The sequence below is a fragment of the Enhydra lutris genome, unplaced genomic scaffold, assembly GCF_002288905.1.
Source record: "Enhydra lutris kenyoni isolate GAN:26980312 unplaced genomic scaffold, ASM228890v2 scaffoldscaffold9, whole genome shotgun sequence".
NCBI classification, from domain to species: Eukaryota; Metazoa; Chordata; class Mammalia; order Carnivora; family Mustelidae; genus Enhydra; species Enhydra lutris.
In genome coordinates, this window is record NW_019154093.1 from 23,550,079 (window position 1) to 23,568,150 (window position 18,072).

At 54.1% G+C, this 18,072-nt stretch overlaps 1 protein-coding gene across 6 annotated transcripts in view; it reads right to left on the reverse strand.

Annotated features, from left to right (window-relative positions):
• LOC111143599 (single stranded DNA binding protein 3) overlaps positions 1 to 18,072 on the reverse strand; it is a 161,379-nt gene that overhangs the window by 38,118 nt on the left and 105,189 nt on the right. For 4 of the 6 annotated variants that reach the window (XM_022497431.1, XM_022497430.1, XM_022497428.1 and 1 more), the window contains exon 5: positions 9,150 to 9,239. The exons of the other annotated variants lie outside the window; for them this stretch is intronic. In XM_022497431.1, the coding sequence (XP_022353139.1) occupies positions 9,150 to 9,239 (90 nt within the window). The remainder of the gene's footprint in view (positions 1 to 9,149; positions 9,240 to 18,072) is intronic. 6 annotated transcript variants of the gene reach the window in all.

Consider the following 18,072-nt stretch of genomic DNA (forward strand, 5'->3'; position numbering starts at 1 on the left):
CGGGGAAAGGCAGGCTGAGCAGGCTGAGGAGTTCACTTAGGCAGAAGTAGGACATGAGCCCGAAACCCGCCCTGTGGATGGGCTGCTCCATCCCAGCTCTCAGAACAGCACCTCACAATTAGCACTCGGCGAGATGTGAGAAAGCCCTCTGACCCCGGCCCGGCCCCCTGGCCCAGCCCAGACTCCCCAAAGGGCAGTTTCCTTCAGCGTGGGGTGATCTTATTCAGGGGGGTCTAGCCTGAGCTACATAATGCCAAGGCATGTTATTATAGGATTCCACTGGAATTCTCTTCCTCCAACCTCTTCTGCTACAAGGGCTGAGGAATGTGACCTTTTTTTTTAAAGGGAAAAAAAAACCCTCAGCATGATCTGCATAGAAGGTGGAAGCAGGAACACAGAAGGGTCTACCCCCTCCGCCAACTATGAAGAAACAAAACAAAAACACAAGGGGGCTCCTCCACCCTCTGGAAAGGCAGGAGGATCATGGCGGGGGTGGCAGGGGGAGGGCGGAGACAGACCCAGTCATGGCGCTGGGACAGAGGACAGGACAATACAGCAGAGCAGCTCTCAGACGCAGGGGGGGACTCTAATCTAAGAGAAATCCAAAGTAAAAAAACCAGGACTAAAGGGGAAAAGGATAAATCGGCCCCAGCTTTTAAAACCCGAGGGGTGAAGGGGCTGCTGGCACCAATCTTTGACAATGGGATCCCTGAAAGTCAGACCCAAGTCAGCTCACAGCTCAGGAGGAGAGAGGGGACACCCTGGGTTCTCCAGGGGTTTTAAGAGCAGCAGTAAGAACTAGTGTGAGCCTCCCAGGTCCCAGGGTCCTTCTGGAAAGCGCTCCCTTTCCTTTCACCGCAAAGGGAGCAGAGACCTGTGGCAGGGGAGGTCCTCAGCGGGGAGGGGGAGGCCACCAGTGGCTGGGCTCCCTGGTGCTGGGCTCCCCGCTGCGGGGCCGGCTCCGCGTTAGGGGGCAGCCGAGGCCCGTGGAGAGGCCCAGTGCTTTGTTACTGAGCAAACCTCCCAGGCACTGGCTGCTGGTGCATAGCTAACAGGGCGGCAGACACTGATTTATGTCCAACTTTCCATTTCATCAGCGAGAGTTACGGCGCGACACGCGGAGTTCACGTTTGTCGGCGGGGCGGAGAAGTGGCCCGAGTGTGCAGACAGACACAAACACGCCCGCACGCGTGCACACAGGCACACGCGCCAGTCAAGGCCACAACTTTGTTTTCCTCTCCGAAGGGAGGGCGAGGGGGCCGGCAGCCTGGCACGTCAGGAGTAACCTTTTGTCCGCTGTTGCTAGGAGCCCCGGCGCAGTCCTCTGCCGCTGGGCAGACGCTAGGCACCAGGCTGGCTGCCGGGCGGGGCGGGAGCACAGCCTGACCTTTGTGGAGGTGGTGTTGGCAAGAAGAAAAGCCTCCCCCTACCTTCTCTCCTGCCCTGGCCTTTCCACACAGGCCGGGCAATTGTTGGGGGGTTGGAGGCGGGGGGGCGGGGGAGAGCTGTGTGTGGGTCCATGATGGGGCCAGGGGACAGCTCAGGCGACACGGTTTCCCAGCAGCCAGGGGTTTCTACAGTCCTCTAAGGCACCTAAGGCCCAGAGAGGGGAGGATGGCCCTGCAAGGACACCCAGCAGTCTGGCAACAGGGCTAGACCCAAACCAGGATATCTAACACCAAGGGCAGGGGTCTTTGGGCTTAGAGCTGCTGCTGGCTTATTCACGGGGCGGGGGCAGGGGGGGGGCTGCTGTGGGACTAGGGGCACTACGTTGGCTTGGAACAGGTGGGCCTGGGGTGGGGCAGCCCAGCGCCCAGCAGTTGGGGTGCCCCGCCTCCTGTCTAATCCTTCTCAGTAGGGGTGACCCTGCCTTCTGTCAGTCTGGAGGCAGACAGCAGGGTGAGGGGCGAGGAGGAGGAGTGTTTCTGCCCCCTGAAGGAACTGGCACACTTTCCGACCAACCTGACCCCCCAAGGCATCTCTGTCCTCCTCTCCCACAGACTGGCACAGCACATCAATCGGAACCCATCCTGCCCTCAGTGATGGAGCCAGGGCAAGGGTCAGGGGCCAGAGCGTGGGGCCCAGAAAGGGAGGGGACTTGCTCCTCCTCACCCAAGACAGGGCGTTCATCGAGAAGCTCTAGTGCCTACCACCTGGTCCACACCCATCTTCCCTGAGCAACTCCGGCCAATGGGAGCCTCGGTTTCTTCATCCTGAGTGGAAATGCTGTTAGCTCTCAGGCCTACCTCCCAGGGTCAAATGGAATCACACACGGGGATACCTTTCCTAATCTAGAGTGTTCCACCAACTACAACAGGAGGTCAGACAAGTCTTCTTTAGGACCCGAGAGCATGGGCTGGGAGCCTCAAGGGGCAAGGGGGCAGCCAAAGATCTACATGCCAGGCCCTCTCCCTTTGAAAGTAAAGGGTCTGACAGGGTAGGAGGCACCTGACAGGCTCTCAGTACCCCGAAGTCCAGTGCAAGTCAGAACCCTGGGCACACCCTCCCAGCTCTGCTTCCTCCCCACTACACATCCAGCAAGACGCTGTGAGTTCAGGGCAGGGAGGCACAGGCCACTGCACTGAGGCACCACTGCTGCCCAGGGCCTGGCCACTCCCCGCCCCCAGGACCACAGCCTGGAATCCACACTTACACAATGGCAGCCTGCCACAAGTCCAGCCCCTCCAGGCTGCTGGGTCTTCCTGGAAGCCGGTCACTTCCTTTCTTAGGAACCTTCCATGACTCCCCTGTCTTTAAGCTTAAGTATCTCTCCAGGCCTCCTGCCATCCAAAGCTTGCCCCTTTCACACCCACATATAGGCCTACTGCCCCCTCTCCCCACTCACTGACCACTGCCTCCTGCTCAGACCTCACTCCTCTAGGCTAGCCCCTCAGGGAAGTTTCCCAGATGGACCCCAAGTTAGGCCAGATGCTCCTTCGCCTGCCCCCCGTGGCACCGGACTGTTGGTGTAATCATTCCCTGCCTCCTCCACCAGACTGTGAGCCCCTCGAGGGCGGGTACGGGGCTGCCTCATTTTTCCGAGGTGCTCACTGAGGCTGCGTGATTGGGAGGCCACTGTGGCCTTAGAGACCGTGTCTGGCCAATGGGCTACAGGATGACCAGCAAGTCTCCTGGGCCTCACGCGGTTTAGGTCCTGGCCTCAGATTGACCATCCATCAGATGTGGATCCATGCCCCCCATCCCCCACCATCAAGTCCTCCCTTTGCTGCAGGCTTTGAAAACCACACAAACAAGGTGGTTTGCTTCTTCCTAAGCCTCTCCTCGTCCCACCCTGGCTCTAGTCAGCACAGAGGTCTTTCCTGCCGCTGCAGCTTTCTGGCAAGAGGAATGCCAACTCACTGTGCTGCTGCCTGCTTGCCGCCAGAGAGGAAGGCAGGAAATGGACAGCACTCGACCCAGCTCTTGGGAACTGCCTGAGTGGCCGCCACCACCAAGCCCTTATTTACTGGGCTTTGATTCTCCCTGGAAACACACCATCCCACCCCAAGGCGCTCAGTCCCCAGGGCTCTCTACTGGGCAGAGTCTCTACTTGGTTACCACTAAGTGCCAGGGAGCTCACTACTTTAAGTAGGCAGGAGGTGGTAGAACTGTCTTACATCCAAAGACTCAAACTGGCCTCCCTCTTCTTTTCTCTGAAGGATCTGAGATCAAAGGGCTGAGGAGGCAGGTTTGAGTATCTTTTTTTTTTGTTTTGCTTTTAAGATTTCTTTCTTTCTTTAAGTAATCTCTACACCCAACGTGGGGCTTAAATTCACAACCCTGATATCAAGAGTCGCACACTCTTCTGACTGAGGCAGCCAGGCGCCCCTGGTCTGAGTATCTTCTATGTGGCCGAACTTCAGACACTCCAAGTCAGTCATCATAGACTTCCTGAGGCTGCTCCTCTCCCACAGAAACCCCGGCTACTTCTGCAAAAAATGAGGCGTGTGCTCCCTATAATCTCAATAGGCAAGGTCCAAGGTCATGCGTCTAGCTCTCCCTCTTATTTTTGGATAATTTCTTAGGTTTCTGGACTATGCTTCTTCTCCCCACTCCTCCATGACTGGTGGGGAGGGTTCTCTGGAGGCAGACCTCAGAGGTGGGTGGGCTCGGCCGGCCGGAATGAGAACTCACTGGAATGGGGAGGTGGGGGGACAGGACATGTCAACCCCTATTGTGTCCCACTACAACAGAAAGTATCTAGGGATGTTCACAGCAGACGTGATGAGCTTCTGGCAAAGGGAGCTTGGGGTCCCCCAAGACTGTCTTCCAGAGAAGACTCGCTCTTTAATCCTTCGACTGGATCTCGACAACACCAGTCTCCATCTTCGGTGTGGTCTGCCCCCAGGTTCCCGCCTCCGAAGAGTGGACAGAGCCAGTGCAGAGTGAACTGTTCAGGAACATGGACCTGGCCCAGGCGTTATCCAGACCAGGGTGCTCCAGTGGCTTCCACTACCTCTGGATGGAGCCCACAGTTCTCCACAAGGTCCAGCAAAAGCTGCCAGCAAACTCTCCAGCCACGTCTCCTACGGAGCAACCACCTATCCTCCCCCTCACTGGGACCCCACCCCAGAATGTGGCCTCCAGGAAGCCCCTTGGTAGGCAGGCCCCTTCATTTCTTGCTCCAGGGCATGGGTTATCCATCAAGCCTCTCTGCTAGGCTGGGTGCTCCTGGGGGCAGACCAGGACTGATCAGTTCTGGCCCAGAGTCAAGCCCCATGCCCTCACAGAGGGGGCTGATCGCTATCACAAACCACAGTCCCATCTGCCTCTGGGCCTCCATTCTGCATCTATACAATCCATTCTGCACCTATACAAAGTCTGCCCTCGATCAGAGACGGCAAATTCGGAGGTCACATACTACCATCTACATCTGCATGTTCACGGCAGACAACGCCCACCAATATCCGCTGAGCCCACACACGGCTCAAGAATCACTCCCAACAGCGGTCCGGCAGCCAACCAATCAGGGCTGTTGGAGCAGAAACACTGCCTGCTTTTGAGAGAAGATGGCTAGAGTTTTCTCTTTCTCCCTCCATCATTTCCCTCCTTTTCTCTTGTTCTCTATTCTCTCTCTAGACAACCAGACATGCATCTGACCACTGAGTTAGAACACTGGGGTCCCGAGCCAGCAAGCCTGGGCTGAGACCCCGATTATGACCCGTAGCTGCTCACTGAGCAGGTCAGTCACCTCTCCCAGTCTCTCTCCCCCAGTCAGCCATGCCTCCCCTCTGCAGAAGCGCGGTGATCAAAATGAAAGTAAGTCCCATGTCTAAAAACATGACATAACTGAAAACAATCACTGGAATTTAAAACAAAACAAGAACAAAAACAGCCTGTACTCAATGCTCCCTTCTTCATGACCCCTGCCCTCCTGCCATTCCCCAGCTCTAGACCTAGAAATCCTCATTGAAGGGCACCTCCCTTAGAACTACCTTAGGGCCAAGGAGCTGGGAGGGGGCCCACCCAGACCAGGAGGCCTGGCCAAAACTAAGCAGAGTCTGCCAGATGTACAGCCCAACTGATTTAAGCTGCATGGAAAAAAAAAATGCCACTGCTTGATTATGTAAAATCCATCTGGATCCCAAGCAGAAAATCCAAGTTGGAAAGGCCCTCGGAGACCATCTGGTCCACCCTGCTTCATCTACTGGTGAGGAAACTGGGGTCCAGAGACAGCAAGCAACTTGCCCAAGGTCACTCAGCAAGTGTATAGACAAGCAGGGGACTAGAACAGGTGTCCTCAGGCTCTCATCTTCTGTATCCTTCCCCACTCCAGAACGCGGCCCCTGGACCCTCCAAGCCTGGACAGAATGAGGATCTAGAGCTTTGGGGCTGGCGGGGCTCTACTCCTGGTAACTGAGCAGCACGAATAAACTCAGTTCCAACACTCCCTGGGTCCTTCGTGTGTGCCAGATGCTGGGAATGCCAAGATGAAGGTGTCTTTTTACAAGGAACGCACAGAAGTAGAACGTCCTGGCTAAGTTCTATCATAACCCCAAGAACCCCAAAATACTCCCCAATACTGTGAGGTATGGTCAGGCCAGGTCCTGAACCATCTTTCCACCAGCCCTCAACTTGTTATCAGACACATCTCGTGCCACAGGACCCCTCAACACTAAGTAAGAAAAAGCCAACGGATGGAACCTAAGGCGTGGATGGCCAAACCTTCCGACCCCAGGAGTAGCCTCGCAGCCTGCCAGTCTAAGGAAGTAAGTCCCCTATGTTCCTTTCTGTGGGGCTGGAGTTGGGGGGATGGGTAGACAGCTGCTGTCTACCCACCCACCCACCTGGGAGGCCCCACTGGCTTCGAAATTTGGCACCAACTAGGGGTGGAGTCCCGATGTGAAAACTGGGCCGGCCACCGGAGGACAGGATCTGGTCGCAGCTGAGTCAGCCAACCCAGGCCAGCTATCCTGGTGCAAAGACCCCCCGCGAGCCACAGAGCTGCCCGCCCAGACTGCGGCCAAGCAGGGGAAGAAGTGCAATTGTTGGCAGCCGATTAAACCCGATAGCATCTCTATTTCCCTTCGAATAGCAAAGCAGCGGTGGGAGAGCCGAGGCAGGGGCAGTGTCCGCAATCGATAGCTGATATTCTAGTCGTGAGCTGGTCTACTCCGGAAGATATTCTAGTCGTGAGCTGGCCTACTCCGGAAATGGGCAGTCACTACCTCCTTCCGGAGAGATACCCTTTACCCTCAGCACTGACCCAGCCCGAGAGGGTCAGCATCACAGCCAGGAAGCACCTCTGCTGCCTTCATATTCACCTGACTGACTAGAAAACAATGTCCTCACCTGAGGAGGGTATGGCGGGGACAAAGCCAAAGTCACCCAGGAAGTAGAGAGTCTGGGGCACACAGGTCCCTGGCTCCATGCACCCTCCACCCCCGCCCCAACTCTTGGTGGGTTCATCCTGACTGGGGTTCAGAAAAGACCTCCACTCAAGAGGGTCCAAAAGTTACCTCTGTTTGATGGTGGCTGGAAGTGGCCAAATAAGGACAGGATTCGGTCTGGGCTTTCTGACCACACACCCCTGAACGTCATAGAGGAGGGCCCGAGAAGTATGTCTGGAATTAGGCCTTAACCATGGACAATTCTACCAAAGCAGGAAGTTATGAGCTGCCCACATTATCAGGCAGACCTTGCCTAGCCCCAGACTCAGGCCAAAATAGAAGTCAACGGCCTATTTAACAAATGCAGCTGGCTACTATCCACCTCTTCCCGCCACAGCAGCCTGCACTGGGCACTCAGACACCAGCGAGCAGCCTCAACAGGCACGCAGGTGGAGACCGGTACCCGGGGCTCTGTCCACCAGTCAGGAAAGCCACAACGGCACTGTGTCCAGGGTGCACCCGTGGCCTCATGTGGGAGGATGTGTGAGCCTGGGAAAGAAGGCCCTAGCAGGTAACACCTGGGGGAAAGACCAACCAGGTACAGGACACCCACCTGCAGTGGCCAGGAAGATGGCTGTCCCTCGGCATGGAGGCCCGTCTCAGACAGCGGCCCCTGGGCTTCCCCTCTGGGGAAAGGGCAGAAGCCTGTCTGCCTCCTTTCTTTCTTGGGTCCGTTATGAATGTCCCATTTTCTTCCAAGTCTAGCCCCTCTTCCTGCTTACGTCAAGCCAAGCCCCAAGCAATGCCTGGTCTGGTCTAACCTAGAGCCTACACACCCCATTTCTGAGGCTGTACCCCTTTCCACCCCAGGATAAGGCTCCAGTTTGGGCGACATGCTGGGAACATATACAGATATATGTGTGGCCACCCAAAGCCCTCAACCGCCATCCCTATGACTCCCCTCACCGCCATCATGGTGGTGGGCAACCCGCTCTTTCTGGTTTTGGGGAACACCTAAATTTCACGGATTCACTCCTTGGACAGTGAGCAGCATGTCCAAACTCTTCTCTCCTGAGAGTCAAGATCAACTCAAATGTGAAATCTTACAAGGGAGAAGTGTCACCTAGGCCATCTTCCACCCAGGGAGAAAATCCCCTGAACATCCCTAAGAGGGGTTTGTCCCCCTTTGGCTTAGATGTCTTAGTAACAGGGAGCCCCGCCTCCCGCAGCCTGCGTCTCACCGCTGGAAGCAAAGAGGTATGGAATTCTGGCTCAAACCAAGCAAAATTCTCCTTGGACTTTGTCTCAGTGCTCCCAGTTTTGAATTCTTGGGCTTCAGAAAGAGATCTCAGCACTCTTTTCTATATGACAGCTCTTTCCATAGTCTTATCTGGAAGTGTTAGCCTTTCAAAGGGGTGGGGAACAGAGGCAGGTTCTCAAACCCTGCCACAGACTGGTCTGAATGAATGAAACATTACACTCAGAGAAGCTCCTTCTAGCCCTGCATGCTAACTCCTTTCTGAGATAGCACCCCCGGTCTCAGCCTGCTTAAAATCGAAAAACCCCCTATCCCTTATGCCAAGGGACCATGGAGATAGGGGGCGGAGTAGGCACAGAGGGGCCCGGCAGCCACCCCCAACCCTGATAGGAGACAGAGGCTGACAAGGGGTCTTTGGGAAAAGACCAGACTCCCACCCCCACGTGGGATGTGCCCCTGCCTCTGGCGGGCGGAGTGCGGGCACAGATGCTCTCGGGATGCCGACTGCGATTGCACTCGGAAAAAATGAAGTGGTTAACCAGAGGGAAAGGATTCTAAGACCTGCCAGGATGGTGGGTTTTTTGGTTTTTTTTTAGATTACGCCTAAGGTTGGTAGTTTGGACAGGCAAAGTAAACAATGACGATGACAGCAGCAACACAACAGAAACAAAGAACAGTTTAGTTGTTATTTAAAAAAAAAAAAAAAGCCTTTTGTTATAAAAGACAGCTCCCCACTGCCTCCCCGACCATGGGCGGGCTGTGCTGTGCCTTCGAAGATGGTGTGAAGAAAACCCACTTCGGCAGAAGTGACACAGCACGTGCAGGGGGCCGGGGGTGGGGGGTGGGGGGCAGGAAGGGCGACTGCTCCCATCTCTTTTCTCCTCTCTTCAGGTTTTGGAACAGGTGGAGAAAGGGATGGGAGGGGTTGGAACCAGCACAAAGCAACTGTATTTAGACCATGGCAAACTGAGCTGCTACTTACTTCTCTCTCCCTCCCTCCTGCCCACCTGGGCCTGGCCTGGAGCGAAAGGAGCAGGGGGCCGAGGGGGCCCAGCACGTACCTGAAAGAAACCCGGCGGGATGGGGCCTCCTGGCATCCCATCGTTGGGGGGAATGTTGCCAAGCACAGGGCTCGGGGCGGCTGCTGCACTCTGTGGAGACAAGGAAGCGAGAGAGTGAGAGGCGGGATCCACCCTGAGAGACCTGGAGCTCCAAACCCCTCCCCACTCCCTGCCCCCGTTCTCCTAGTCTATGGGTCTGCCCACATCCTTCGAAGACCCTCCTCGAACATCACCCTCCCAGGTGTGTCTCTCACTGGGCAAGTGATGAACTCTTCGAGCCTCTGTTTTCTCATCTCTAAAATGGGAGAACATCGTCTACCGCTTTGCACATGCACCGCAGAGCACAGTGCACGGCAGCTGTTGCCAGTGTATGGACACCCTGCCTTACACACTCAGCTTGCTTTATGGGGGTCCTGCAGGGCAGTGGGGGGAAGGAGGCTTTATAAATGTTGGCATCCCCTCCAAGAGGCTGCATGCTGTATGGAGCGCATGTCAATCACTACCCACAGCTTAATGAATGAACAGGGAGCCCCGTTGGGAAACGTCCCTGGAGAGCCTGAGGAGGGCAGGGGTCTTTTGGGCCCATCAGGGTCTCCGGGGGCCACAAGAGATGAGGTGGGCCGTACAGCACGGGGAGTGGAGGCACTTTTCTTCTTAAATGCTGCTATTCCAGCGTTTACCTAGTACATCTGCCTCAGCAAATGCCTCCCGGGGGTGAACAGACGTCGTTCTCCCCAGCCTGGCTTCCTTCCAGGCAATCTGTGTCCCACCTGCCATGTGGTCAGCATGTCTGAACCTGGGCCTGCACGCACACAGGCAGGGTGAGGCTGATGGGGCAAATCACACACACACGCCCCCACCCCACTGCCACCCTGCATACACCCCTCCCCCCAACTCCTCCTGCAGGACCCCCTTACTCCCACTTCCATGTCACCAACCTCACACATACCCCCCACTGAGAATCTGAGACTCAACCACCAATCTCCTCCCAGGGGTCTGACCTGTTCTCTGGGTCAAGAGTGAGCCCCCTGGGGTCAGGAAACTGAAGGAGGCCGCTTTTTCTCTTACAAATGCAGCAGAATTCACTTCTTCCCTTTTCCTCAGCCAGGAAAGAGGAACCAGAAGTCCTAACTTCCAACTGTGACTGAAGGAAATGAGGTAATGTGTGAATCCCATTGGCCATGGCAAGATGAACAGATACCCACCAGTGACCCCTGCATCTGGGCTCCAGGGCCATTACCCGTACAAGCAACAGAGGGCTGTGGGCTAGCCAAGTGGCCTTCCAGCTCATTTCCTATACAAACTGGGGGTCACCGCTGTCCTGCCTGCTCGTCGGGGTTGTGGAGGATTATGGGACAGAATGGCCTATATTTGTGCACCAGGAAAGCTCGGTAATCTGAAAGCAAGGAGGGCTCACTATGGGCAGGCACTGGGCGTCTTAGCAGACCCAGCTAAAGAGACTGGAGTGGAGATGGGCCAGCCAAGCCAGCCCAACCTCTCAAATGCTTCTGCCTACCGACAGGCAACTCTCTCTCGCCAACCATCCTGTCATGTGTGACCAGCATCCCCAAACACCACGAATGAGGTCTTTCCACATTCTCAGGTGAGAGCCCCACTCAGGAGAATGAGGGGCCAGCCTGCCTCTGTCTAGGGCCCCCCGCCCCCCTCACCCCACTACTATCTGGGCAAGGGCCACCTGGGGGACTATGCCAGGCTATCCATTAGCTGCACTGTTTTGTCTCTGGTTGGTGGGTCTGTGGAAATGCAACTTCTCAGGATTTACAGCCAACAATCATTCCCTGGAAGTAGGGGCAGGAAAGTTTTAAAGAAAAATCATAGGGAGGTAAACAGGCACCCACATTTTCCTCAAGTTTTGTCAGAGACCGGTTTTCCATTTAACTCTTTAATCCTTCAGGAAGTTATTTTGGTACAGAATATAGATTTTACTTCTCAGGCAGTGGCCTCAGTACGATTTTGCCCCACTCATTTGAAATCCAGAGGCAAAATCCTGACAAAGGCTTGGGCCTCTTTCTGTGCTTTTAAATACCGTCCTACGTCTCTACCGTTCCATTGTCATGATCGGGGTTTCACCGTGGACATGAAATTCTCCTCCAACTCTTCAGTGGAAGTTTTCTGGCTCATTCTCACCTACCTATCCCTCCAAACATCAGATCATTCATAGAAGTCACCCTCCTACCGAAAGAAAAAAGTTCATATACATGTACACACACACACACACCAATGCATGTATGCATATAGGTGAATACAGATCTGGAGGAGAAATGCCATCTTTCTTCAAACTGAGGTGCCCTCCCAGGACACGGTCTTTCTCCAATGACTCACACCTTTGTGCAAGCCCCGCAGCCAAGTAGGTGCGGGGGCAGCGACAGTAATTACCAGGAAGGTAGGAGTAGGCGACATGGGGAAAAGCATAACCTTGTCTTGCTAAAACTGACTAAATGTTTTATTCAACAAATGTGGCACCAACTTGTCTGGGGGATGAGGACAGGAAAGATGGAGCTCCTGACTGGGGAGGCCCCGGGTGGCATGCCTGGCAGGAGCCACTGGGCCTGATGCTAGAAACAGGCTGGGTACTCCCTGCCACCCGCCTGCCCTCTCTCTCCCTGAACCCCCCAGGCGGCCTCTTAGGTGGACACGAGCACCCCGCCTGACAGAGACACAAACGTCTTCATGAGGAAAGTGGGCTCAACACAGCCCTCTCCCGTTTGTCCTTGTCCGGATCTACTCCTCTCCAGCCTTCAACCCAGATCCATGCTCTGTTTTTACAGAAAGATCTGGAAAGCCTCACCAACTTGATTCTTTAAATTAGCATTTATCATTTCGTATACGCTTCCTTTTTATAGAACACAGCAAAGGAAAAAGAAAATTAGCGACCGTGTTTTCTTAAAGAATGTCAAGAGCACTTCCCTTCTCATTACACGGCCGAAGAAAACATGAGTTTTTAACGAATCTAGTATTATACAGAGGTAACATTATTTAACCAAGTATGGTGTTTGCTACTCTGACAGTTACCAAATGGTACCTCTCTTGTATTTGGACCTATTTTTTGGGTCACTACCTTTTGAAATGGTCTCTGCTGGCTACTTCAAGATCTACTTTTATGGAAAAATGTTCATGTTCCTTGTTATCGGTATATTTGACTTTTTCCTTAGTGATATATAAGAGCTCTTTATATTTTAAGGATATCACATAAGGATATCTTAGAATTAAAAAAAAAGAAAAAGAAAAGAAAAAAAAAATACCCCAAACTTTTAAATGAAGATTTGAACCCGGGAGCATGATTTACAAGTCTCCCTCCCTTTGAGAGTTCCTTTTCCTACAAAATTAGAAGTAAGTTCATGGTTCTAGGAACTGTGGGTGGGTGGGTGCAGGGTCCATGGTCCTTTGAATACAGGGCTGGGGTAACCGTGGATGGTGCAATTCTCTGACATCTGTGGGGAGGACAGATTTCTGCTAGGCTCCAATGAAAGGAAAGCCGTATTAGCAGTGATTAAGGTAGCAGGAAGCTGAGGAGACAACTTTTATCATTCAAAGCCTCATCCAGCAGCAAACATAAGCAAAATAATTAACCTGAATTATGACAGATACTGCTATTCTTTGATTATGAAGAAAATATGTGCTCATAATGGAAAACTTTCAAAGGGGCAGAAAAGTACAAAGAAGCAAATGAAAAGCAGCAACAGATTTACAAGGCAACAAAAGGGTTAAGTACTACCTGTGGTTCACAGAACCCAGTCCCCCAGACCCCCTCCTCCCACCCCCACACCTGAGAGCAGGGGCTGTTATTTATACCCATCTCTGAGATGGGAGGGCATACAGCAGGTGTTCAATAAATGATTACAACTTTTATTATTCAAAGACCTGCTCAAACCCGGCCATCTAGAGCCAGGCCTTTCCGGATTGCTAGAAATCGGCCTCTCCCTGTGGTTTCTAGCTTTGAGTTAGAGCTCCATTAAGGCACTCAGCAAAGCATCTCATGTGAGTTTTCTCTAAAAACACAAAACCCAGACCAAAAGCCCCTGACGTTCACCATGGCCTACAGCTGTCGGGGCTGTGGGGGGTCCAGGGATGGAACCTCCCACTAGGGCAGGGAAGTAAAGAGCGCTGGATTCTGAAGCCAGAGACCTCCCTATGGGCTCAGGTCCTTGCTGGAAGCCTCAGTTTCCCCATGCATCCAATGGCAGGGTTAGATGGGAAAGAACAGCTAGTGCATGAACAGGAGGACAGTCCTCTTTCTGGAAGACTCCGAATTTCAACTCTTTTCTGCTCACTAAAGAACACATAAGAGATCAAAGATTAAAAACCACCCAGGCACCTCTTTGTTATCGGAGCCTGCAGGTAATAGCCTTGACATCTGAGCTCGCCCAGCCCAGGCCCTCCTCACCCACATTTATCTAAATACACATATGTACATGGACTAAAAAGAGCAGAATCAAATCAGGCATGCAGTTTGGGAACTCATGCATTTAAAAATAAATAAATAAATAAATAAATAAATAACTTAAAATTCTTTTCTAAATAGAAAACAGGCCTTGCACTGGGTGGCAGGGCCCACTGCAGCCAGCTGCCGCCTCTAAGACTCGGGGGTCAGAGTCAACATGCCAAGCTCAAGGTACCTACAGACAACTGCCTCAAGCTCCTCGAGGTCCCCTGCAAAGTATGGTATTTTTGCTCATGGCCTGGGAGCGTTCCAAGGAGGACTGATCCCACAACCCTCTCCCTCAAGAGTAGGCCTTCTTTATGATCCCACGGTGGTTACAAAGCCAGCTGGGCCCGGGGCTCACCGCAGAGCCTCAGCCTGCCCTGCACTCCAGCCCCAGCTGGCTGGTCTCCCACATGCCCTCCAACGAAAGGTGGTCCGCGCTAGCACATCTGCTTTTCAGCAGTGACCCCCCTCCCCTGGCTAGTGCCGAGCATCCCAAGGCACCCTCCACTAACCCACCCAACACCAGTAGAGGACAAATGCATGTGGCAAGTCCCAGACGTGGTGCCGGGCCCTTTCCTCGCTCTGTAGCAGTAAGTCCCCTGGGGCTCCAAGAACAGCAGGGTTAGTCCAGAGGAACCAGGAGACAAGCTCCCAGGACCTCCCATCTCGTATCTCAGAGCATCTTTTGCTAGGGGACAAGTGCTCATGCTTCCTTCCACAAGTGTGGGTCTGGGGGATGGTCCCTGCAAGGTTTTCTCTTCCAGCCCCCACCCAGAGAACCTCAGTTATACTCACTCACAAATTAGCATGGGACCCCCCAACCCCTGGCCTTTGTACCCATTTTCAATCTTCTAAAGTGATCCCCGGGGCGCCTGGGTGGCACAGCGGGTTAAGCATCTGACTCTTGGTTTCAGCTCAGGTCACGATCGCAGGATTCTGAGATCGAGTTCCACACTGGGCTCCACAATCAGTACAGAGTCTGCTTGGAATTTTCTCTCCCTCTCCCTCTGCCCCTTCCACTCATGCATGTGTTCTCTCTCTCTCATAAATAAATCTTAAACATAAATAAAAATAGAAATAAATAAACAGAAATCACCAGCGAACTGAATAAAACCAAATGCTCAGTGAACCGCGGGACTCCCGCCAGCTTGGCCAGCCCCTCCTGGTTTACAAGGCTGCAAAATGGAACTTTGTTCGCCGATCCCCTCCCTCCTCGCCCCACCCCAATACTCAGGCCTCGGCGTGTAGCAGCACAGAGCCCACACGCAAAACCCCCAAGTATACAGCCTTTCTCAAGTGAAACTCAACACAGGTCACGTGGCCGAGCACGCGGGACACCACAGGATGTGTGGCGTATAGGCTGGGTGCACGCAGATGGGAAGAGAGGTCACTTAGAGGAGTGAAGGCATCCCTGTGCTGCCTCTGTGAGAAACGAAGGTCTCTGTGGGACGCCTGTGTCCAGGAGAAGGAGGGACGCTTGCACGGGTGTCGAGACAGGGGTTTCAGCAATCTGTGCAAAAAGCTCCGTCCCTCCGGGCCAAGTTTCCTAGAGGAATTGTTAACCCAAGCAGGACAGATGAGCTGAAGATGTTGACGAGGGAGCGGAGAGAATATCATCACTCAGACAGAAAGGCCAAGACAGAGAGAAGCAGGGTCAAAAGAGGGAGAGGGGACCGGAAGAGGCCTCTTGGCTTTATGCACAGACCACAGAAGAGAATCGGTTCTGGAGAAGAGGGGCTCTAATTCTGCAGCCTGGAGAAAACACAGAGCTGTTGCGATGTGAAGAGACAGAACCAGCTGGTATTAAAAATAGGTTCAGATGACACACGGGAGTGAATGACACAGGATCCCTGCCTCCAAATAGCCAGAGGGCTGTCACGCGGAAGGAGTGGACGTGCTCTCTTGGTGCCAAGGGACGGCTCTGGGTCCAGGAGGGGATGCACTGAGCTACAAAAAGCTTCTCCAGGTCTGAGCATCAGCATAAGCCTATGTTAACTTGGGGTGGCTCATGGCTGGGACACAGCAAGAGCACACTGCAGATCTGAACCAGTGGGCTTGATCTCTGCTCTCCAACTCTGAGCCATGCTGACTGTCTCAGCCTCAGTTTCCCCTCAGTTACCCACCACCACCTGGTGTTGCATGGAGATTATCAACATAGAGGACCCCTGGAGTGAGGGTCCCTGGACCAGGCTCCCACTCTGGCTGCGCACCACCTACGGCGTGACCTAGGCAACCACAAGCCTTCCTGCCCCTGGCCTCTGCTCAGCTCCAAACGAAGTGGCCGAGGTCCTGCTATTTCAACGAAACAGGGAGATCGCACTGAGCTCTTAGCTGAGCAACCGGAAAAAAGGCCACGTGTAGGCAGAAAAAACCCTGACCAGCCACAGTCAGGCCATCAGGCCCCAGGGAGAGCTGTCCTGGCACTGGAGCCTCTTCCCAAGTGTCCCGGGTGAGGGGGTCAACGGCCGGACGTGGAGAAGGGATGCGGAGAGCAGCAACTGCCTTTCGTCCTAACCCCAGAGATCAGGGGAGGGGATGGTGTAACGGACTCTTCAACATCCCCACTGAGACGTCATTTCTGTTTACCATAAGGAAACTGAGGCACAGAGAAGCACATGACCATGAGTGGCTCTAACTTTAGTCTCTCTGTTCCTCTACCCCTCCCCCAGTCTTGGGTCCAGAAACCCCAAAGCAGTCTCCAACCAACCCTGCAAGGGGAGTTCTGTATGCTTTTTGACACTTAGGAAAAGAAACAGCAGATCATTATAGACATGGGGCAAGCACAAGGCATTCTCTGCATTTGGGATCCTCTACCTGTTCTACTCTTCCCCCTAAGGAGACTGACCTAACCCTGCTCCTTCCAGCAAATAATTGAGGGACCCGGCCTTCAGCAAAGAGTGTGGTGAGGTGTGTGTGTGTGTGTGTGTGTATGCAAGTGTGTGTGCAGGAATGCATGAACCCACGGAAGAGGCTGCTGGATCTAACTGGCAAATTACCCTGGGAAGAGAAGGAGAAACAAGGTAGGTGGGAGCTTAAAAAGGTTACGAGTGCTTTACACACGTTGGGACGTTCTCAGCAAATACTCGCTCCCAGGGCGGTGGGGGCGTGCCGTGCCTGCCAGGGCGGCAGATGACAGTGTGTGGCTCTGCCCTCAAGGTCTGGAGGATGAAATGAGCCTCGGTGACAGCGAGCTGAGGGGTGTGGGAAGGTGCTCCAGGCAGGCGCGGGGAGGCGGGGATTAGCGGGATCAGGGAGGCTTTATGGAGGAGGTGGCACTCAAGCCAGGGCCTTAAAGGACGGCAGGACTCGAAGATGCGGGTGGTGATACAGAGGTGAGAGATTACCGCTGTCATCTCAACCCTCCCCACGAGCCAGGCCTCTGACAGCTGCTCCTCCAGAGCACAGATGCCACTGAGCCTCCACCTCCTCAGAGCTCCATCCCAGCCCAGCTTGGTGGGGCGGGCGGTGAGAGCAGGGGCTGGGCCTGACTCACTTCCCTCCTCCACGGGGGCGGGGGGGGGCTCTTCTATGGGAAGGGAGTCGGCCACCCACCACAGCGGCTGACTGAGCTGGCCCAGTTTCTCCCCTAGACTTCCCAACAAGCCAGTCGGTATTCTAGCTGAGGACGTCAAGGGATTTGTCCAGGGTCACAGGACTCGGAGGGGCAGAACTGGAGGTCAAGCCCAGATATGCTAAAACCAGAACCCAGTCTCAGCCGCGTCCCAGCTTCTCAGGTCTCAGTTCTGAAGATGATGCCTCAAGACGGTCACCCAGCACAGAAAGGTCAAGAGAGGAAGAGACCCAGCCCTTCCATTCTCCAGGAGCCCTTCATAGTCCTCTGTAGAGGGGGAGCCTTCTATCTTCTGCGGGGCGTGGGGAAGTTAAATTGGAGTCTCAGGCGATGGGCTGAGGCTGAGACAGGTGATTGACAAGCAAAAGCCCCTGCACCAGTGACACAGCACCAAGGCAGACAATAGACCCGCTAGGTCTCCATGATTCCACAAACACAGACCAAGCCAGGGAAGGAAAGGGGGTCGTGGCTGTCAGAGGACATCTTCTGCTCAACAGAAGCCACTCTTCTGAGCAGTGGTCTCTCTCTACCCCAAGTTAGAGAAATAGGATTTCATGTTTTAGAAAATGAAACAAAGGCACTCCCATCAGTACACTTCCAAGAGGAGAACTGGCTTCCTTCCTGGAACTGAGAAGGCCACGGCCACCATCCCACCAGGCCTTGCCCGTCCATCCCAGGGAGCACCCAGCCTCTTCTGGGAATTAGATCAAAGGGTACCGTTTGTGTAAGAGGCGGAGCCCCACATAATTAATACCTGGTTATACTGTGGATGCCAGCCAGGGCACCCTCCTCCATGTGCGAACACCCCCCGGCTAGGCCGCACAGCACAGGGCGCAGGTTCTAGGCATGTACACCCAAGACCGGGGAGATTAAGGGCTAGAGATGCCCCCGCAAATGAACAGTAA